Source organism: Anomalospiza imberbis, chromosome 7 (assembly GCF_031753505.1).
Source record: "Anomalospiza imberbis isolate Cuckoo-Finch-1a 21T00152 chromosome 7, ASM3175350v1, whole genome shotgun sequence".
Lineage (NCBI taxonomy): Eukaryota > Metazoa > Chordata > Aves > Passeriformes > Viduidae > Anomalospiza > Anomalospiza imberbis.
This window is the reverse complement of record NC_089687.1, coordinates 8,585,233-8,608,285: the sequence shown is the minus strand read 5'-3', so window position 1 is coordinate 8,608,285 and position 23,053 is coordinate 8,585,233. Positions and strand designations below refer to the sequence as shown.

The 23,053-nt window shown below is 43.3% G+C and overlaps 2 protein-coding genes and 1 long non-coding RNA gene across 5 annotated transcripts in view; 1 reads left to right on the top strand and 2 right to left on the bottom strand.

Annotated features, from left to right (window-relative positions):
* CCDC93 (coiled-coil domain containing 93) overlaps positions 1–6,922 on the top strand; it is a 34,295-nt gene extending 27,373 nt beyond the window's left edge. For all 3 annotated transcript variants that reach the window (XM_068195270.1, XM_068195271.1, XM_068195272.1), the window contains exons 19-23: positions 682–764; positions 3,789–3,826; positions 4,716–4,800; positions 5,454–5,567; positions 6,749–6,922. In XM_068195270.1, coding sequence (XP_068051371.1) covers positions 682–764; positions 3,789–3,826; positions 4,716–4,800; positions 5,454–5,567; positions 6,749–6,802 — 374 coding nt within the window. In that variant the 3' untranslated portion in view covers positions 6,803–6,922. The remainder of the gene's footprint in view (positions 1–681; positions 765–3,788; positions 3,827–4,715; positions 4,801–5,453; positions 5,568–6,748) is intronic.
* A 127-nt stretch (positions 6,923–7,049) lies between these two features.
* Positions 7,050–11,590, bottom strand: LOC137476867 (uncharacterized). The gene is made up of 2 exons (XR_011000674.1): positions 8,769–11,590; positions 7,050–8,170 (listed from the first exon to the last, which is right to left on the bottom strand). It is a non-coding gene; the product is annotated as an uncharacterized lncRNA (long non-coding RNA).
* A 503-nt stretch (positions 11,591–12,093) lies between these two features.
* Positions 12,094–20,230, bottom strand: LOC137476865 (5-hydroxytryptamine receptor 5A-like). The gene is made up of 2 exons (XM_068195269.1): positions 19,230–20,230; positions 12,094–12,461 (listed from the first exon to the last, which is right to left on the bottom strand). The coding sequence occupies exons 1-2, from the start codon at positions 20,001–20,003 to the stop codon at positions 12,129–12,131; spliced, it is 1,107 nt and encodes a 368-aa protein (XP_068051370.1). The 5' UTR covers positions 20,004–20,230; the 3' UTR covers positions 12,094–12,128.
* Positions 20,231–23,053: the final 2,823 nt, after the last annotated feature.

Here is a 23,053-nt window from a genome sequence, read left to right as displayed (position 1 = left end):
TGGATTTTCTTAGGCATGGAAGAACTAAAGACTAGAGTAAGACTCAGCAGATTTGAGTATCATCTTGTAGGCCCAAAGGGAAGGCTTGTCTGAGCCTTGCCTTCCCAGCTGAGCTCTGACCAACATCTGCTGTAACCACCTAAACCAGAAAGTAGTATTTAATTCTATCACCACACATAGATTATAAGATAAAAAGACTCTAAAACAGGAAAAGCTTTGTTGGGGATCTTGCACATGTGTAGCTTGACATTTATAGTCTAATGCACTTTTTTTCCACACAGTATTACCAAAATGATCTGTTCTTCCCTGTCGAGCCTGTGCCCCTCCAACACCACAGGCAAGGCCACTGTGAGCAGCACAGCTGCCTGGGTGGTGTCAGGGTAAAGCTTGGGAAGGAAGCACAGACAGGCAGCTGATGGTGCCAACGTGGGTTGGCAGAAAGAACTGGCAGCAGCTGGGGCTTAATTTAGACACTGAGCTGTGTTGTTCTTACAAAAGATGATAGCTGGAAACCCTGCTGAGAGAAACTCTGGAAGGATGTTCCCTCTGCCTGTGTGTTAGCAAGTGAGTTCCATTATTGATAGTGGAAAATGTTATATAAAGCCTACAGAGTATTTTTACAGATTCCATTTTACCTCATATTCTTTTATTATTCTAACCCCCTTTTTTTTTTGTTTGCAGTCTCAGCAACTCACAAAGAAACAAAGCAGTTTTTTACTCTTTATAATACACTGGATGATAAGAAAGTATATTTGGAGAAGGAGGTAAGAAAATGTTATTACTATTTTCTAAGTATTCAGTCTTTGGGGAAGGAAATAAAAAGTTTTTGCTTGGCTTTCACTATATTCAGTCCTGTCAGAGCAGACTTACTGGTCTTTGTAAACAAAGATGGAACAACTCAACTGATTCATAAGAATATTTGTAATCTTGGAAGGGCAATGGTCAGTGTTGTAAAGGAATTGCTGTTAGTACAGCATGTTTAAACACTGTGCTCTCAAAACTTGAGTAACATTTGATCAGCAAATACCTGTAATCACAGCACCAAATTACCCTTTTCTCTCTTTTTAGTCAGTAGCTTTTATTATCAACATAGACGATAGTCAGTAACTTTGGACAGCAAATTTAAGCTGCTGTTAGCAACATCAGATTTAGTTCTTAGGGTCTGAGCTCCCTACACTTAATTTGCTGGTGATTTTACTGAGTCAGAAGAGTAGTTTTCATGAAAGAATGTTTTTTTTCCCTCCTCTTTCCCATCTATGTAGAGTTCACTTCTTTCTTGGGCATAACTGAGTGATTTCAGTCTTTTTTTGCAATCACAAGTGTCTGATTTCAGTAAAGATGGAGAAATAGGAGGGAGCAAGAAGAAATAAAAATTACAACTTTACTTTCAAAATACAAAATGTTTTGATACCTCAGGTTTCTCTGTTTGTTCTAATAAAATAAGAACAGATTAGTGAGTTTTGCATTATTTAGATATATTTCTAGTTTGTGAGACAAGCAGTGGTCAAATTTCTGACTATGTAAAGACACTTTTTCAGTGCCCTTTCACATCCTGTTTTTGGAGATCATGAGCACCAATTTCCTTCCCTTAAGCAGCTGATTCTAATGCATGTTAGGTAGTTTTCATTTAGAAAAGTCATATACCATATTTAAAAAACTGCATGAAGTACAAGCTCTATTACTTAACATTACTATAACTTCTCCCCTACATTAGCATTTGATACAGATTTATTTGTTGGGGGTTTTGTTTTATTTTTGATTTGGTTTTTTTTGAGGGGAAACCTGAAAATTTAAAAATTATAGAGAGACTGATTTTGAAATTGGGCATAAAAAGCAGATTATAGAGAATATAGAAACAGAATTTAGAACAGATTTACTTCACTGTTGTATAAACTGGGAGTACTCTGGCCAAAATAATTCAATGTCTTTGGGGGGTTCACAGGGGGAATTCTGAATGTTTTCTGATGCCATCTTAACTTAGTTAAATGTATAATATCTTTGTGTTTTTCCTTGAGATGCATTTAAAATTAGAATCAAGGTTTCAGCTAGTAAATATTGTCTAATAGTGTATAAAACATATCTTTGGCATCGGTGCTTCACAAATATTTCTGGAATATGCTTGCACTTTGTCTTGTTCCTGGGTTTTGGGGAGATTTTTTCCCCCTTTTTCCTCCCCTAACCAGTCCTTTTGTAAAACACACTGAGCATCATTGCTTTAAAACAACAATAGTAAGAATTGTTGTTGTCAAGAACAGTTGAATTTTGGCTATGAGGGTTTTACTTCTGACATTAAAGGTCTCTGTGATCATGGCTCATATTTAACCCTATTTTGAGAAAGATGCATTTTTTTAAAAGGCTTTAAAATAATTTTTTTTTCATATTTTTCAATTTTAGGGTGTGTATGCTGATTTCACTGTAGTGTAACACATCCACACTCTTCCCTGCAGGGCAGGGTTACTTTTCCTGCCTTGAGTGTATATAAATATGTATAAATTGTAATTATGTTCTCAAGCACAGGCTTAGTGGAAGTATCTTGAGGCAGGGATGTGAACATGGCAAATATTGATGAGTAATGCAATAATTTCACTGCTGTAAATTACAGGAATTCTTAAGCACCTTGGCTGCTTGGGAGTCTGTTCAGAATGTTTGAATTTTCCAAGGGAAGGTCAGGAACACCTGCAGATTCTGCCATGCCTGCTTATTGCTATCTTGTTCAGGTGGAGGATTTTAGATTTAGGAGAGATGAGTTCAGCTTTCTGTGGCAGTGGGGCAGGTGATTCTGTTTGCAGCCCTTGGGTTTGCTTAGTGCAGAACTCTTCAAGTACTCATCAAAAGGAGAAACTGCTTGGAAGGCTTAACCACAGGAGACTTAAAAGATGTATTCAAGGCTGAGAGAAAGGATCACATTAATTTCCAGTTGTTGAATTTTAATGCTCTCAGCAATATGTAAAAAATGGGAAAAAAATCAAAGGCAGTTACATAGGATGTATTCCATATAGTTTTATTAGTTGGGGGAATTTATACAAGCAGCAAAATATTCCTGGGATGCTGTTATAAATGTCTATTTTTGTCTTCATTCAGTGCAATGTTACTGTCTTGTAAGAGAAACCACACCTCTGAAATGCCATTCTGTACTTTTTTTAAGAGTTCACCTTTTAGCACCCAGTAAGATACACTTAAGCAAAGTGAGTAATGATGCGTGGCTGGTAGAGAATCTGTAAACCTCATCTGCACAATAGAGCAGTGCAGGAATTCACCTGCTGCTCCTGCACTGCTTGAAGTCTCCAGAGCCCTTGTGTGGAAATAGAATCTGTTGAGTGGTTCCCATCTCAAAGGCAAAAGTGGTTTTTTCTTGTTTATTTGTGATGTGCTTGTGCACATGTCAACAGTCACTGCTGAACACTGGACCAGCATCTGCTTTTATGTCAAATTCCAACACATGTTGAACACATGTACAGGCCATTTTAAATTACTGCTTTAGATTGGGAAGGCATCATGCTGGAAAACTCTCAGTGGTATAATTGAGTGCCAGTAAAATTAAAAATATCAGTTGTGGTCCAACACTTCTGCTTCTGTCATTCAACCAGTGGGATAGATTTTACTAAATCAAAAGGATTGTGGTTTACCTTCTGAAAGAAAATTCATGGTGATTTTTGTACATCTGTCTGCTTTTGAGGGGATAATCTATATAATAACATTTTCTAAAATAAAATTAATCTTGTTGTCTGTGAAAACTCATTACCAGAAAAGACAAATGTGTATTTTCATCATTTTTTTCCAACTCGCAGGTTAACTTACTGAATTCTATCCATGACAACTTCCACCAGTAAGTTATGGTTCTTATCTCGTAATAGTTGCAAAGAGTGGTAGAGTTGGTTGGACAAATGGGAGTGGGCACCAGTTGTAGAGACTAAAAAATTTCTTAGAAGATTTTATAGTCATAAACTGATTTATAGAATAGTTTATTAACTCTGTTTAATCCAGTTTGGGGAATCACAGACCTTGGAATTACCTAACTTTTATAGCCAGCATATGTTTTTAATATCTGACTCTTTAGATGTGGAAATTCAGTTATAATTTTCCTGGCGTTAATTCAGATCTTTTCCTCCTTTTTGTGGAATTGTGGTTAGTACATTATGTACAAAACATTAGACTGGGACATATTTTAGACATGTTTATTATAAACTACCTCTGTATTTGGAGATTTTGATATATTGTGGAGTCTGTGTAAAATTGTGGTTGCCTTGGAAGTTCATGGTCAAAGATCAGTCTTTGAATCAGCCAGTGTTTATTTTTCTCTAATGATTTTGAGGTCTAAAATGACTTCTGGGCTTTCCCTGTTATAGTGTGAAATCGTACATTTGCTGTTCTCCTAGACCTCTAGTCACCTTCTTACTATTCACAACAGAGGTTTTCTTAAAAAAATTATGTTTTTATTTAGTTACTAGCAGTTGATTTCTGTACAGCACATGAGAGCAAGGAACAGACTTGAGCTGATAGGAGCACACCTGTGATGGGCTCTCAGCTCTCTCTGTGCTCATCTCTTTGGTAGCTTACACCAGCTGAAGAGCTGCTCTGTCAGTGATTAAAAGGATGATTTTTTACACAGAACACTAAAAAATGAGAACTTTGGACATGGGTAGATGTGCAAGACAGCAGCAGCTGGGACACAGTGTCCCACATCCCTGTCAGGTGTTCCATTTTCTTCTTTCCAGAGCCATGGCATCGTCCGGATCTCGGGAGCAGTTTTTGCGGCAGATGGAGCAGATTGTAGAAGGCATCAAACAGAATCGAATGAAGGTCTGACTGCTCTCACTTTCTTTGCTAGAACCTGGGAATTATCTCAGCAAAGCCTCTTAGATCTTTCTATGCACAATTATTGTCCATTACATGAGGTGCAAATTAAGCAAGCAACTAAAAAGTATTATTTCTTTTCACATTCGTCAGAAACTTCTCACCACCAACTGCCAATGAATAGAGTATGACAGAGGTGTTCTAACACCTCTGTCCTGACAGGAATCTTATACCCCTCTACTTCATTGCTGGCAGTGTAGTGATTTAAATGCCTGAGACAGCTGAATGCCACTGAAATCAGTGAGAACTCTTCCATTTGGACTGTGTGGGTGCAGTCAGACCTGCACTCAGGCACAGTTCCTCAGACTGTGGGAGCTGACTGAAGCTGCTTTCTGCTGCTGAAGAGAGTCAGCAGCACCTCAGAGTCCCAACCATCATGTGCCCTTGTCTCAGTTGCACCTATAGTGCCACTGCTACTGAGACTTCAGCATTAGGCTTTTAAGAGCTGACCTAAATGTTCATTGCATTTCAAGACGAGCCAGGGGTATCATTTATGAAGTATCGGTCTCCCCTTGTGTGTTATAGAGAGATGTTCCTTATGCAGTATGTCCATGTGTATCACATACATATGATCTCTTACCCTTCCTGCATACCAACAGATGGAAAAGAAGAAGCAAGAAAACAAAATGAGAAGAGACCAGTTGAATGATGAATACTTAGAGCTTCTAGAGAAACAGAGGCTTTACTTCAAAACAGTGAAAGAATTTAAAGAGGTATGAACACTTTTGCTATGTTCAACTGTCCTGTTCAGTGACCCATTTTGATGTGACTTGTGCATTAATATATGCACAAGATTTCCTGATATGATGCTTATCACACCATGTTCATGATGTACCTTGGTTGTTTTCTCCATGTGAATCTTGGACTCTGAATTTGATTCTGGGAGTTCTTTCACTGCTAGATTGGCACCTCTCCATGTTACAGGGAGAGGTTATCAAGCAAGTGGTGTATTTAGGTTTTCAAGTGTAATCTCTTGAAGGTCTGTGAGCAGTTAGTTATTGGAGCAAAGACGGGTGTGGAAATGTGTGTGAGTAAGGAGGAAATGCAGGGTCTTGGTCATTAATCTTCAGGAACCAGCCTTGTTGCCTAATGACTGTGAAAGCACTGGATAATACTTCATTGATTCAGCCTTTCCCAAGTTTTTAATCATCATGGGCTTCTGTTACTTGCTGTCTCCATGAGAATGAATGAATGAGAAGGAATGCTGCAGGCAAAATTGTCATTTGGCTTCATATGTTCGAGGAAAAACATCTTTGTGTAATTATTCCTGCTCTGTTCTGAGACAGTTCCTTCCTGTTTCAGACAGCATACTCTAGCAGAATGACAGGGGCTGTTCAGCTGCTTGTCTGACATGCAGAATTTTACATCCTACTTGCAGAATTTAGGTAGATTTATTGTTAGGTTTTTTATCTATTTTTCTTCCCTTGCCATGTGAGGGAATTTCTGCTCAACTCTGCTACTCTTAAAAATAAAAAAGTTATGGTTGTGGTACTGAGCACAGGTGTACCTATATTTCCTGACTGAGAGTTGTTCCCTGAGCACTGACTCTTTTGCAAACTGTCCTGTGAAGTTCCAGTTCACCTACAAGTAATCTCCATTTCAGATTTATTCTACTTATAAGTAAAAAGCTGAATTTGCTTTAGCTACATGTAAAAGCTTCAGATGGGTGGTCAAGCAGTGTTCCTTCTGGCTTGCATGTCATAAAGTTTAATGAATATTGCCCTTGAGTAACATTATGGAAGAACCAGAATTATCTTCAAGTCATCACTCACTCCAGGTTGATTTGGATTTTGGAGATGTTTCAAAATGAAAGAAAGGGTTTGGTTCTGTTGTGGAGATACAGGTAGCAGAGTTAAGAGCAATTCCCGCTTACTTGTTTGCTCTCTGTTAACAGGAATGCCGTAAGAATGAAATGCTGCTGTCCAAGCTGAAAGCCAGTTCTTCCTGAAGAACTCCAGCTGGGGAAATTTATAGAAGATTGTTCAGTCCATTGAATCTCTCTTGTGAGGTGACAGTTATAACTGCAATGTAGATGTATATATATAGATATATATAAAAAATATATATACACACAGCTGTAATAGTCTGTTTTTTCCAGTATGTGTTCAGTTTACATTCCCTCATCACATGGCTGTGTTATTCATTATTGCCTCCACTACACAGTAAAGAGTTAACACAGTACAGCAAAACAGAAATACTGTCTAATTTTATTTATTTGGGTTTGACTTTTTTTTCCTACTGTAAGGACAGTGGGAATGTTTTTTATTTGGGTTTTAACACTGAATTAGGTGAAAATTCTGGAATAAGTTTACATGTACTGTGTAGCATATCCACCACCCCACAGGATAAGCACTGCAGAATGCAGTAGTTTGTTAATTTTGGCCCAAAAAAACCCCACAGAATAAGATTCTTCAAACTTGCTTTTCCAGCTAATAACTTCACATTATTTTAGTTTATACTCTAGCCATATATAGGATTACAAAGGATAACAATTAATTTCTAATGGCTAAGAAAATGAAAACTTGGATAATTCCTGGTGTAAAATTATAGATCTATATTTTTATAAAGTCTAGCTGTTGTATAAATTTCTTTGAAATTTCATTTTTATATATAGAGAGTGTGCTTGTTAAATTAATAGCTCCAGGCAAAAAACACCTTAATACTAGGATCACCACGTTATCCCTGGCTGGGATGAAAATCAGAGTCTGTGACCTGTAATATAGGAAGATAAAGACTGAGACATTCTGCTCTAATGAACTGATGCTCACCTTTGAAGACAACAACCTACTTACCCTGTTGAAGATTTGCTCTTGAAAGTTCAGAAACTTTGTGGGACACTTTCTGAGACATTTTTATATCTGTATATACAGTATTTTATAATTCAAACAGTTGCTTTTTGTACTTAACACCAGGATTTTGGACTGACTTCTTAATGTACATGACATCTTCAGCAGAAGAAGACCTGTGTTCCTTTTTCCCACTGACACTGATGACAGCGCTGTTCGATTACTGTCTGTGGCAGCAGATATAAAATAAAGAATGTTTGGAATCCAGTGACATTCTGATATTGTGTTTTTTAAGGTGGAACTTGCCTCAGAAGCTTTCCCAGGCTCCTGCATTACAAGTGCATTAAAAGATGAATTGTGTCCACAGTCAAATGAGTCACTGTGTTTGTGACGTCCTGTTCCTTCAGCACACGCAGAAAGAAAACCTTCCCACTGAGCCAGCTGGAACCCTGCTCCCCCACACTGGTTAGTGAGGCAATAGATCTGGGCTGCTCCTCTTGCTTCTGTTCAAAAAGTCAATCTGCCCAGGGCTAGCAAAATAATGAAGGCAAAATCAGATTCCAAGTCCCTTCAAAGAAGGAAAGATTTAGATTCAGCATTCCTTCAAAGAAGAAAACCTGCATCGAGTGCTGCTTGCAGACTTTCTGTAGTCAGCTTTGATGTTAGGAGGCATTATTTTTGTCCACAAACTTTGCCCTCTATAAAAACTGTAAACTGAATAACTAAGCTTTGGCACCAAGGAGACCTGCTTGGGAATTCAAGCTGTGCTGTGTTTGTGTACCATGCAACTCTAAAAAAATAACTTGAATGGGCATTTCAGTTTGGAATTTATCATTTTAATCATTTTGGGATTTATCATTTTTAGCATCAAGCAAAATTTCCTAGGTAGGATAAATAATGAACTTGCATGTAAGAATAAGTGATGTGATTATTTGTTCAGTATAATGTTAAAATTTATGTTTACCTGCTACAAACACAGTAACCTGGAAAGGTCCACAAGGAATACAAAAATGTGAGATACCTTGCTCTGACTAGGAGCTTGTGATTTTGACTAAGATATAAATCTGAGGTTTGTAGAATGCAGTTATTGCTCACAAAGTATAAATCAGAGTCCAGATGATAACTGACAGTCTGCTGTAGATGGAACCCAGGGCAGATGGCCACTACCTTTGGTGTGAGGCCCATGTGAAAAGGAGAAGGTAGGCTGGAGAGGGTGTGAAAACAGTTCCTTGCTTTCTGGCACAGGCTCTTGGGTGCCATTTCTCCTCATACCTGGGGAGGAACCAGCAGCAAGGAAAATCTGCCTTAATTCTGCATCTCAGGTGGTTGCAAGTGAGGAACTGAGACATTCTCAGAATTTTTCTTCAGTATTGCTGGATTTCCTTGTTGAAAGAGAAAGGTCTTGCCCTGAACTCATTTGGTGTTACCTTGTAAGGCTTGTAAAGTAACATTTACAGGAAACCTAATTTCTTTATTAGGGTTATTAGCATTGTCTGCTCACATTCATCTTCCAAAGCCCTTTCACTTCTGCACAGTCTGGGCTCCCACAGTGCAGCTGATGCAGGAAGTGCAGAGCCTTGCTGCAGGATGCAACAATGCCCTTCTGCTGAGCAATAGGCTTCAGTAAATTTTCCTAGGAGTAAATTCAATGTCAGGAAATAAAGTTTAAAATTAGTAGTAGTCCACTGCTTACAAGCAGAGATGATTGGTGTACTCCAAACTGGCAGCTTCTGTTGGGGAAACAAATACATAACAGCTAAGCTGTGCCAAATGATGTCCCTTTAGAATATTTGATTTTTTTTTCTGTTTGGCTAGTCAAGATACTGTGTCATTAATCTTAGTTCATATGGGAGCATCCAGCAGCCTAGGCAACAACCACCAATAACATATTTTCTTTGCCCCACAATAAGCTGTTTAAAACCAGAATTTTAAATCCTGAATCTGTGCTGCCACTCTTCTAAATGCAGTCTGCATTTAGAGCTAGTGTGAGAAGCTGATTTTGTTGAGCGCTGTCTAAAGCCACTGCAGTGAAATGAAAGCTCTGCTTGCTTCTCCTTGCCTCTGGGCGCATACGGAGGCCGCTGTGTGAGCCCGTCACTGTAACACTCGCTGCTGGCACAGATGCTTGGGTGGGCAGAGCACTGGCTGCTTATTTTCAAAACTCCTCACAACACAATTCCAGAGCCCCAGCCTTGCCTCCTAAGGCAGCTAAATCCATCCTTGAGGAGGAGGAGAGCTGTGTCAGTGTCCTGCTGCTGCTCTCCCACTTGCTGAAGGCACTCTGCTGCAGGTCAGTGTCTGCAGCCATGCCCTGCACATGTGCAGCTGCAGGAACTGCACAGGGGCCTTGCAGCTCTGTGGTGTTCTCCCAAGTTCCAGAGGCCAAGCCATAGTAGAAGGTGCCTGCACAGCCTGTGTTGCTCCTGGAACTGGAGCCAGGTGCTGCTCCAGTCAGTTGGAATGTGCAGCTGGAGATCACTGCAGCTCCTGCAGCCAGACTGGGATGGGCCAGGGCACCAGCGTTGGCATTGGATTTGTGTGAGAGTAATGGTTTGGCTTAGCAGGCTGAGGGAGTACAGGCACTAAAATTTGTCCAAAACACGATTATTAGAAACTTCAGGGGTACCACATGCAGAAGATGTGTATGCTTTTCAACACCAGCTCAAGATGACCTCTGCATTTCCTCCTTCCATGTCATCTGTTTGGATTTTAAAGGTTTTACAGCAGTGACTCTCTTACATGAAAAAAATCAATTGACTTGAAAAATTTGTCAGTGGTTCTCAATGAGGCTGCAGGATTTAATAACATTCAGTCTCTTACATATGTGCCTTCCTTCTGGTTTAATTAAGCCTCCAAAGCCTGGTTTGAATGGTAGCTATTCCATATGCAGACAAGTTGAGAGTCACAAGGGAAAGTTATTTAAATCAGCATTTAAGTCTGAGTCACTGTCTAACAACTCTTTGAAATTCTAGGTTATTAAAACTTCTGATTCCCACTGAAATTGAGGGAAGCATCCTCTGCAGGAATGCAAGACACACAGGTGGCTGTGGGCACAGGTCACACCGGACTGTCACATCACTGCAGGCGTGAGGTACAGCACTGCCTGACCTCACCATACACTGTGCTCCTGAGATGCAGCCAAGCTCCCTTAAGCTTCCTGGGACTCTGTGTCAGTAAAAATCTGCCATGCTAGAAATACTCAAGAGATGCTGTCAGCTCTCCCACTCAGAGCAGAGGAGGAAGTAAAACCCACCAGAGAAACAAATATGGAGCAAGATGGACTTGGACTTGGCACTATGCAAGGAAAGGAAATAGATTATTTATGCATATATCGTTGAGTCAGGAATGTTTGTAAGATCTTGGGAAAATTATTTAAGGCTTGGGTTTGAGTCTCTTTGGGTCTTGGGGAGTCACTTAGACCTGATGGCATCAACACCTTTGTTAAGGTAGGAGGAAGTTGATGACAGCTGACAAATTGTGGACTTCACCCAGGTTGGGTGATGAGCACATTTATGGTGCAAGGGCCCTAGACACGGTTCAGGCACTCACCTACCACTGCCAAGCAGCCACATGTTGCTGCCAGCACACCTGGTGTGACTGGACATCCCGCTGGGTGTTTGTAACCCAGATGCCTGCTCAGTTTTATGGTAGCATGAAATAACCATGCACACAGTCCCCCTTCACTTGGAGGTGTTGGTGTCTATCTTGAGCTCACCTGGCTTTCATAAAACAGGGAGAGTCTGAGCCTGGCAGAGTGAGAGAGGACAACACAAGTGAAAAATCCTCACTAGATCCTCCTGTGCAAGCAGTGAGAACACATTCTCAGGGGCTCTGAGTAATTCTATACTTGCCTCTTAAGTTTCACTTAAGCCCAGGGGACACAGTCGTTTGACCAAGCCTGCCCATCAAGGCCTGCTGCTTACAGAGCACACAGCCCCTCAGTCCTGGCAGGGTGTTTGTGAGCTGCATGACCATCCACTTCAGCTTCACATCATCTCAAGGAATGGATTGACTACAGCACGTTTATTCCCTTCCAAATAAATCTCAAACCCGAAGCCAGCATCCTGCCCATATCACAAACATGTCAGTATTGCTCAGTTAGCAGCTCCCACCGGTGCCTCTGCTAATGAGGAGAGCTGCAGCACGGCCCCGGGCTGGGTGGGCGCGATCAGCCGTGCTGGGTGTGACAGCCGCGGCACCGGACACACAGCGGACACACAGCGCTTCGCTGGCACACCTCAGCCTGCGGTGATTGAAGAGCAGACGGGAGGCATTCCCTGCTTCCACCTTCTTTGCCAAACACTGGTGTAGCACGTATGTATTTCTAAAGGGGAAGTGTAAACTCCCAGCAGGTTTATATCCAGACATCTTCCATCTTCTTTTTCACTGCTCCTAAATCCCCTCAAGTAGCTCTTGTGCATGAAGACTGTACATAGCACAGGCATGTTTCCTATTATGCAATAATAATTTTCTCCTCTGTGTCCCCTTTTATCTTTGCTTTACAAAAAGGTTCTTGAAGGCATTGTTGTAATTCTTGTTAAATGCTGTATAAATGAGAGGATTAAAGAAAGAATTTGAGTAGCCAAGCCAAAGAAAGATGCTTTTCCAGATGGGTGGGATGTTGCAGGAACAGAGGGGACTTATTAATTCCGTGATGAAGAAAGGGATCCAGCACAGTACAAAAACTCCAATTAAGATGCCAACCATCAGAGCTGCCTTTTTCTCTTTCTGTTCTCTCCATGTTTCTCCGTCTGTCTGGAAAGTGATAGCTGCATGACGAGCTGTAAACACCATCTGTGGTTCCTGGGAAGCTTCCTTCACCTCAAACAAAAGCAAACACAGTTTCTTACCAAGACAGTTTGTTTGAGTGAAGTATTACTTTTAAATGACAGCACAACATCTGTGTACCTACCACAAAAGGCCTGAACTTCATTCCTTCCATGCTAAAAGAAAGAAAATGCCCCAGAGTGCCAAACTCATTACACTGGAAAAGCTGCCAAGTGTAACTGACAAACAGAGCTAAATAAGGAGTACCTGGTGCCATGTGTGCTGTGGGACTCTTTTTCAGTTTATTGTACTGGATGCCTTCATACCTAGGGGGAAATGAGGTTGTTAAGGCAGGCTAACAAAGGCCTGTGTCTGCTGCCTATCGCTGCACCAGACTCGTGCTGCTACATGGCCTTTAGACCCAGTCTAGCTGACTGCTTCAGCGGGGCTTGGACTGGATGATCGCCAGAGGTCCCTTCCAATTCCAACCATTCTGTGATTCTGTACTTTCTCAAAAAGTACACCATTGCCAGAAAAACACCATTTCAACTGACCTTCAGTTCAAACTCTGGCTTCAGTAGAGGTTATATGAGAGAAGAAAAAATTTCAGCTACTCCAGGCTGTCAACAGTGCTGCTTGTCTCCTCTCACTAAGGGCAAGGCATTCACCTCTGCAGTGAGTACAGCACAGTGCTCTGAGACAAACAGATGCTGGGCAGAAGTTATTTGTGTGCTTTGAGTCTGACCAGATGAAGACACTCCCCAGAGATTTTAATCTGAAGATTGAAGTGTCTGTGATATTAAAGTTCTTCTAGGCACTACAGTTATGAAGGGAGTGCAATAAAACCAACAGTTTAAGGCTGCAAAATTTGCCTGAGTGATAATTCACAGGGACTCCAAATATGGGCCATTGTTAAATTAGCTACATATTGCACATTCATGTGCTACCTTGTAATAGAAGGAGGGCCTCTATTCAGTATGAGCACAGCAATTCAGACAGTGAAGCACTGGCAGTGCCTGAACAATCACTCTTCAGGATGGATATCCCTGTCTGCACCTTCAGACATGAGATGGGGCTGCAGAATGTAAGAGCAGCAGATTATGGGCAAAGGCAAATAACAGAGGAAAATGAAAATCACATCTGTTCTGACAATTAAAATGGGACACCCCTCATGTAGCAAGGAGCACACCATTTGTCTGCAGAAGGACTTGCTCTGCACGTCCTTAATCACACTCTGCAAAAAGGGATGAATGTATGACATGAGGACAAATCTGTGACAAGCAACCCTGAACGATTATGTCTTAGCCCTGAGGAACAGTTATGTAAGTGCCTCTTGGGAGCAGCCACACAAAGGACTTCCTCACACGCATCAGGCACAGTTTAGTACTGTATTAAACCTTCAACTCTTGCTCAGAAGATAGAGCTTGCTGTGTGCCATCATCAAATCACAAAATCAAATCAGAGCCTTCTCACTACTTCTGACTGCAAATTTACTAGCAGTGACCCTTTTATCACTTAATTACATATTGTGAGAAAAGGTTATTTCATTTCCTTTGCTAGAAGATACCTTAGTCCTCAGGTGTTTTCCACAATGAACCAGGTCAAGCTCCTACCGAAGAGGAGTTTTTACAAACTTCCCTGGTTTTTAGGTCAGGCTTCTGAAAACAAAACAGCAAGTGAAACTAGATCACGGTATGTTTTGTAAATTACTTGCTAGAACTAAATGCAGCTCTAACTGTATCAAATCTGCAGTTCCCAGTGCCAGCCCGAGAGGCTTTTCATGACTCCAGTTTCCAGTGTAAGTCACAACAGCTGACCTTTATCCCCATAGCACACAGAACAAAGGACAAGTATAGAACCTTTGCCTCCATTTTGGGCTTACTGATGAGCACTAGCAAGCAGGCTGTGACAGAAGAGGGGGTCACAGACTGTAAATTAGAGCAGTCCATGGAGATGTCTTGGGTTTTGCTGGAGTCATCTCTGCAGTGCTGCACACTGCTCTCACTCGGTGTCTAGCAGCACACTGCCTCGGGCACAGATTTCCTTCCATCTGCCCAGGCACTGCTCCAGGAGCTGCAAGTCAGGAGCACTGGGGAAATAGCTGGCATGAAAGGACTGCTCCTCTGAGGCCAGAATTTGGTTCTGAACTCATAAAATCAGCTATTTCCAGGACAATGGGCTGTGAGAACTGCAGAGATGACTGCTGTTCTGTGAGACTAATAAAAAGTAAATTAAGGAAATGAGCTCAAGTACAAATCCTTCTACAGTACAAAGGAGTTTGGTTTTAATTCCAGAATTTATTCTTCTGTACACTGATAAGCAATTACAGTTCAATGCCTCTTCTCTTGTTTGTCTGTCCCCAGTAAATTACTACTCCTAAATGGATACATGTTCCTAGAGCTGTATGTTCCCAGTTCCTGTGTTCCTAGAATGTCATAGAAAACATGCCACCAAGGAGCTTCTGACAAAATCCCTTGATTTACAATGTTCCTTACAGCTTTAATGATTGTTGTTACTGTTCCTTCGTGGCAGGTGCTCTGTGCGTGCCTGTCCTGCACCTGCAGGGCCTGCAATAACAAAACAACAGTAATGATAAACATCAGTCAAGTCTGGCTTAGCACCACAAATTTAGAGCTTTGCCTATCACAGTGTGGTTCAGCAAAGGTCATTACTGCCTCAGTGCAGCCCTGGCACACTTCTTGCTCTTTGAACAAGAGCACAAGAAGCTAAATGCACAACAAAGGATCAAAACAGAGAAATGTCTACACTGCCTTGGATGCTCCACCAACATGACAAACAGTTCATTTGACAGGGAGAAGAACACCTGCTTTCTCTCCCAGGAATTTCTTCTGCTGTAAGCAGGACTAACTGTATTTCTCTCAGGAAATCACTACCCACTCCACTTTGCTTCCTGCCTCACTCTTTTCTGGACATTTTTTGCACCTCTTCTGGACAGCTGAACTTTATTTCTTATGGGTACCTCTGTACAAGTAGAAGAGATGGGTCTGGAAACAAAAGGCCCATGACCCCTTCAGAAAAGAAGAATCTGTTTCTTTCTCCCACATTGTCCTGACTTGGTTAAGTGAATTGGAGAAGCTGAATGGGCCAAGGTGCAGAACAGCACAGCACCTCTGGAGCTCTGGGGCCTGATGTTATCCAAAATGGGAAGGACTCTCACAAAACTAAGCTTTGGATCATGCCTAATGCTTTTATACACTATATAAGTATTTTGAGAGGGGAGAAATTAAAAAAAAATTAAAAAACCCAACAAAACCTCCACCAATCATCAATAGAACTTGATTTTTAACTCCTCACATGAACATTTAAACCTGATTTTGCAGTTGCTACATGTAAATTATGCACACATTCAGATCCCATCATCCTTGGTTTTGCTGGGCTATCCCCTATGCTACAAGTGATTTCATTGATTTAAAAGGGCACTATCCAGAAGTATCTGCTGGTTTTCAAGCAGTCTCATTTATTTCAATTGGACTGTTTGGAAAGAGAATTATTGCCTGCTGTCAACCAGGTGTGACAGAACATAGCTCTGTCAGCGATGATATGTCACTAGGTTTTTAATGAGGGTTCCCACGTCAGTGTTGCCTGCAGAATTCACTTTTCTGGGAGTTTCATAATTGGCAAACAAAAAATTAAAAGCACCAGCTTAATTTAGGATCCCAATGTGGCAATTATTTTATTTCAAAGGAAAGCAAGAACCAAGTTTTCATTAAAACCAGGAGCATCTCAGATGTTTCACATCCATCTCCCTCACCTGAATTTTTTCAAAGGTTTTGAAAAGTATTTTTCAAAAACACAAGTAAAATTTTAACCAAAGAATGACTCAGAATAGTTATTTTGTACCTATTCTATTCTGCAGCTCTGTAAGAGTGTAGGAACATAAGGTATATATGCCAACTCCCAGTTTGAAAGGAATGCTCTTTCTCTGGGAAAACAACCAAACCATTATATTTATATATATATATATTTATATGCAACCTGCAAAGCACTTTGGTGCCTGACAAACATCAAGGTATCACCCTCACTGCTCAACTTGGTGCACTGGTTTTTCCAAGACATCCCTATTGGCATTTGAGTGCTATGAACTCAGACCTTTTCTGTCCTTAGACTTGCCAGAATTAACCAGCTGGTTGTACCTCAGGCCACCAAGTGCAGCCCTGCTGTGCAGTTCCAGTCCAGCACTACCTGACAGCTCATTCCTGAGTGCAACACAGACGTCTCTCCCAGCAGGGATCATTGCTATTATTGCTCACCTCCAGACCGGGAAGCACTGCCAGCCTTTGGCATCATGTGCCAAAAAAACCCTGCTAATATTTCTCAGATCAACTGGTGCAGGGCACCTGGAGTGAGGACTGACATAGATGCAGAGGGGAATTCACATCCAGAGTCACAATGACAGAAGGCAAATGTTGCCAGGGTGAGCATGACAGGCGAGCATTCTCTGAGAACAGAGATGGAAGAAAATAGTGGGAGGAGAGACATCAAGGGAGAAAGAAAGGGAAAGAATGAGCTGATGGGTAAACCATGAGAGGCAGAACAGAATTTGCCCCATCAGAGAGGACAGAGCTGATGCTGAGAGTCTGATCACCCCTGCATGCAAAGAAGCAAAGCTTGGCAATGTTACCTTTGTGTTTGTGTGTTAAAAAAACAACAGGGTTCTTGCCAAAGAACAGTAGTGATATGTGTGAAGATTCCCCTCCAGAACTCACTGGGGAACTGCTACTCTTCCTGTGAAAGCGATGGATCCTACTACCACAAGCTTAAAAAAGGATCAGGGTAACACTCGGTGAGTAAATCTCAGTATCTTAATTTAGAAAGAAAACAAGAAATGCATCCTGAATGCCAGCATGCTTGATCCACGAGTTCATATAATGTACAGGTGTGCAGCATCAGCTCTTCCTTCAGGTGAGGAGCGAAGTTTGCATCTGAATCACAGAAGTCAGCAAACGGAGCTGCTGGGGCAACAGAGGAGGTTGCCACTACACACCAATTGCAGACTCAAGAATCTCTGTTAGGAGAAGTCAGTCACGGTTAATATGTCAATCACAACAATGAGAAAGATCTATTGGCTTGAGCATCTGCTGGTATTGCAGTAACCCCTCCAAACTGGGTGTGTAGCTCACTGTGACAGAGCCCTTTTGTCAGAGCAGCCTAAACCAGCCCCCAGACATTGCATGACAAAAAGCACTCACCTGGCAGCCCTGCTGGGCCCAGGCAGGGCCTCCTGCAGACAGAACTATGACAATTTGCAGCCAGACTCTGTCTTGCTAAAACTGTCATGTGATGTGTCTCTCCACTGGCTTGAGCACCAATGCCTCAGCTCATTTCACTTCCCGGAATTTTAGATTCCAGACTAGTCCTGTATGGGTATGTGTGTACGTAAAAGATAGAGTATGCAAAATACAAATAATCAGCTGGCTTTTGTGCTTAAAGAGATTATATATTAACTCCAAGCAATACTTTCATCATACTTAAAACAATTTGGAAGAAATTTGGTGCAAACTAGGGGCTGAAGATTGTAGGGAAAAAAATGCCACTAGAGGAGACATCCTCTACTGTTCTAACAAATTTTTTGCTTTTTCATAGAAGATAACCTTCATAAATCAATATATATTAGAAGTAGCTTCAGGACATTATGATCCAAATCTGCGAGTCTAATCACACATAATTGCCAGTGCAATTATGCAATTATGCCAGTGCAATAATGCAATTATACCAGTGCTTCTCTTGCAAGCATCTGGGGACACAGCCTACAGACTCTTACTTGTGACCATAATAATGAGCTTCCTTGCCTGCAAATCAAAGATAGGATTTTGCAGGGGAATGAGGCTCTGCAGGATTAACCCAAATGGAACAGAAATGCTCTCTAACATCCACACAGCTCATCTTTGGCTACTGGGAAGGGACTGAGCTTAGGAAGTGCAACATGCATTCACAAGAACATAAAGACTGGCAGGAGTGAATGTGACAGAAAGCAGGGAAAGTTTACAGAGAGCACAGCCAAGCACAGTGGAGACATGGAATGGGCGACAGCAGCATCATGCAGAGCGCCTGACTTAGGGAGCACAAGGAGCCAACCCCAACCCTTCTGAAGGGACACAGCTTTCCTGTCAGCAAAGTGTGTCCCCAAAATGAACGAAACCTCCCAGATGGCTAGGGCACTGCAGGATTACAGACACTTTGGGATAAGGAGAACATGGTTTTGAAGCCAGCAGGTAATTTTAAACCAGAAACGATTGCTCATTGCTTCAACACTATGCAGTGAGCAGCATTCAAGAAAAATAGCCCAAGCACATCAATATATATAAATTTATATTGTGAATAGTGCCTAATTTGCCTACCAGAATGTATTCAGACACACAAAGTCGGTGCTGGTAGATAAATGCAAATTTATCTCGGTACAGGACCTGGGGATCTGTTTATGTCTTTTTTTACCCCACCAACACGAGAAGAAATATAGAGAAGAAAAGAAAAAAAAAAAAGGAATGGCAAATTCTGAACAAAGAGACAATTTTCAAATGTCTCTCCCGACTGGCAGTGAATGCACTTGTCCCTTACTCTTATAACACAAAAGGAAAAAATGAGAATAAAGCTCTTCTCCAGGAGCTGCACTTTTTGACTGGCTAATTACTGCTCCCGTCCGGTCTGCGACAAAGCCAAACTCACACGGGAGCCCCAGGGCACTCTGCAGCCTTCTCACTGTGCCGAGCCCTCCATGGCAGGGCTGAGGGCCGGAGCCGAGGAGAAGCAGGATGGCAGCGCCTGGGGGAGCAGCGGTGGCTCCCTCCCCTTGCCCAGCCTTACCTGGGCAGCCTCGGGCAGGGGCACCACGGCGTTCCTCCTGCGGGCCCCCATGTGCAACCTGGACGCCTTGTAGATCTTCCAGTAGACGAAGAGCACGACGCAGAGGGGCAGGTAGAACGCCCCGCCCGTGGAGACGATGGTGTAGGACGGGTCCTGGCGGAGCTGGCAGCGCTCCTGCTCGGGGCTGTAGGTCTCGCCCCAGCCCAGGAGCGGGGCGAGGGAGATGGCGGCGGACAGCAGCCAGGTGAGAGCGATCATCACGTTGGAGACGCGGCGGCGGGCGAGCAGCGTGTACTGCAGCTGCCGGGTGACGGACCAGTAGCGGTCCAGGGCGATGGCCGTCACGTTCCAGATGCTGGCCGTGCAGCACAGCATGTCGAAGCACACCCACACGAGGCACAGCTGCCGGCCCAGCCGCCACCGCCGCCCGGCCGACAGCTCCTTCACCAGGCTCAGCGGCATCACCAGGGCCGCCACCAGCGCGTCCGACACCGCCGTGGAGGCCACCAGGTTGTGGGGCACCCGGTGGAAGGCCTTCACTCGCAGGATGGTCGCCAGCACCAGCAGGTTCCAGAGGAAGGTGGCCACGGTCAGGAGCACCAGCAGGGTGAGGATGAGGATGGTGAAGATGGAGAAGGGCTCCCTGCCCCTCCACGCGCTGCCGCCCACCACCGAGGAGGAGGCGTTGGCGTCCACGTTGGCAGACGAGGTATTGGCGCCCATGCTGGGCTGGCACTGGCCCCGTGGGGAGCAGGAGCTCAGAGTCTCCGCCATGGCCGGTGTCAGGGCTCGACCCCTCACCGCTGCCCCTTCCCAGGCCAACGGCACCGTCCCCAGCCCCGCTGCCGGCGAGCGGGAGCCCCACACCGGGACGCGCCTCCGCTCAGCGGCTGCCCACCATGTGCCGCCGCCCCAGCGCTGCCCGCGGCTCCCGCCCGCGCCCGCCGCTCCGCACGCCCATCCCGGGCGGCTGGAGAAGGGAGGCAGGCTGGAAAAGGGTGGGAGACACGGCGGGACCGCAGAGAGGCTCCGGCACGGGCAGCTAGGGCGGGCGGCACCGCCGCTGCCGCCCCGCCCCAGCGGCCGCCTCGGGGGCGGCGGCGCGGCCGGGCCGTGTGGGGCGGCGGGAGGCGCCGCCTCCCCGGCTGCTGCCCGCGGGATCTCGGGGCTGCCGGGGCGGGAAGGGACCTCTGGAGATTGTCCCGTCCCAGCGCCCTGCCCAGGCAGGGTCGCCTCGGGCAGGTGTCACAGGAACACGTCCAGGCGGGTTTGGAATGTCTCCGAAGAGGGAGACTCCACGCCCGCCCTCCCTGAGCAGCTTTTAGTGCGCTGCCACCGTCAGTGTAAAGAAGTTCTACCTCACGTTGAGGTTAAACTCCTTGTATTTTAGTTTATGGCCATTACTCCTTGTCCTGTCGCTGGGGCACCACTGAAAAGAGTCCGGCACGATCCTGTTGGCACCTGTCTTTGACATCTGAATGTGCATTAATGAGATCCCCTCTCTGCCTTGTCTTCTCCAGACTACACAGGCCCATCTCTCGCATTCTCTCCTCGTAAGAGAGATGCTCCAGACCCCTCATGACCTTTGCGGCCTCTGCTGGACCCTCTCCAGCAGCTCCTTGCCTTTCTCGTACGGAGGAGCCCCGATTTGGACACAGTGCTCAGATGTGGCCTCACCAGGACCGAGTAGGCAGCAATAGTCTGTGTCCCCACACACCCAGGTGGTGACGAGACACCCCCTTCTCCCCATGGACCCCATGAGGCTACGGGACACCCTCTTCTCTTCACAGCCCTTTCCTGCCATGTTTCCTCAGGGCTCCCTCCAACCATTTCATTGCTCTTAAAATAAGCAATCCAATGTGACCAAGGGCTTGGAGATGGACAATAAAATCAACAGTGAATACAAGAGAATGTCGTATTTCCATCTGGATGTCTGGTACTTTGTGGCACTTTTGAGAAGTCTAAGGGATGCAAAACACAAAAGGGTGGAAAATAGCAATCTCTTGTAAGTCTAAATACTTTACATATTCCTTTGCATCTGTTCTCACTTTTTCTTGTTGACCTCAGAATTGCTGAGAAAAGGACTTGTGACAAAGGTGAAGAATTGCAAAACATATTTCCTAGTCCTCATCACTTTACCAAACATCACTTCAGGACTGTCTTTAACTGCCTCTTTTCAGATTCAGACTTGTGATACTATTTCTGTCAGTCTGAAAGTTCTCACCTTGGCTTAACCCTCCCTGCATCCTTGTAATTCGTGTCCAAGCTCCCCTTTGCTCAGCTGTGCTGAGGAGGTGTTTGTCCTCCCCAGGGAGCAGCTGCCCAGGCCAGCTTTGTCACAGCACCATCTCCAAGCACTGACAACGACACCACACAGCTTAGTAAAAGCTCTGGAGGGTGATGATTCATCCAGATATAACAGAATTCCAGCCCATTTTGTGAAGTGATGCCATATTTTTATAGCAAATATATAAAATGTAATGTTACATTTTCCAGAAGTTTGTTTTTATCCATTGGAGGCAGATTATTTTTAGACCATTAATAAAAGGACTACACTGAACTTGACTCTTTACATATCTTCCGTTTTTTGTTTTAGATTCAAAAGTGCTAAAAAAGGTTCCAGCAGATGCAGTTTTATTCCATCCTCTTCAGTAGAAAATCAGCCTCCTATTTAAAGTATTTTTAAGAAAAATCAGTTTTATAAATCCTACAATTAATTTAATAAATATATGCAAAATTTCAGCTCAAGACAAAAAACAAACCTTCCAAAGTCCTTTGACAGCTGGTTCCATACTTTTACGATTGAAAATGTGATGGAGAATCTAGGTACCATATAGATGCCAGGTAGTATTGATTTTATTAATAATAAAAACATTCACAGGTGCAACCACTCATAGAGGAGCCCAGAAAGCCCTGGGTGTCTCAACATCTTTAAGTGATAGTCAGAATAGAGAGGAGAGTTTGGAAGTTTTGTAACTGTTATACAAGATTTTGCAGAGCCTACAATTTTCCTTTTTTTTTTTTTCTTTTTTCTTTGATTTCTCTCCAACTGGGAAAAAAACAGTAGATGGTTATGTTTTTCAGTGTTGCAGCTTACAAAAGTGTCTGGGAAGATGGACTGCTATTGAGGAGTATGCTAAAGTTTTGGGGTTTTTTTTGAAAAGTGAATGTAGTTCTTAAGCTGGATGACACCCATATAGCAAAGTGAATGTGCTTCTAGACAGGACCCTGACTTTCCATTTGTCTTCCCTTCTCCTAATGGCATCTTTACCTCTCCTCACAACTCCATATCAAAACTTTACTGTGGTGGCTAAGAGGAAAAACCAAAAGTAATCTCTTCCCCACGTGGCTGTGCAATAAAGAGATTTGACAGAAGCAACATCATGGTATTTATGACTTTGATGCAAGCCAGCAGATTTTTTAGCAGCTAAGAGAATTCCAGCTCAAGAAGCTGGATTCTTATTGTCAGGGCTCAACATCTTCTATAAATCTAAAAGCATCAGACAAACAAAAGCCTCTGTAAGCATTGCATGAATTCTCCTGTCAGCTAAAATCCTGAGAAAATCAAGCTAATAGAGCAAAAACCAGGAGCAGTGATAGATTTCATTCTGTATGCTTGATTATAGGCTTCTTTCAGCATTAATTTGAAAAAAAACAACCAAGCCCAACAACCGACCCACCTTTCAAGGGCTAATAACTGGCTCTTTTCTGGCTGTTTTCATTTTTTCTGTAAAATCCCTTTTAAGTTTTGGGCACTTGAAGTGACTGGACAATGATCTCCTAAGCAGGGCAGTGGTAGAACTAAAACCAAAAGTTTACCTGTG

What these genes read in the sequence shown, in the direction of transcription:
- LOC137476865 (XM_068195269.1), bottom strand. Translation starts at nt 20,003, where the DNA reads ATGGCGGAGACTCTGAGCTCCTGCTCCCCACGGGGCCAGTGCCAGCCC. An exon ending in CCCTGCCCGAGGCTGCCCAG is followed by an intron (nt 12,462 to 19,229) that starts GTAAGGCTGGGC and finishes CTTTTGTTTGAG; the next exon opens with GTGAAGGAAGCTTCCCAGGA.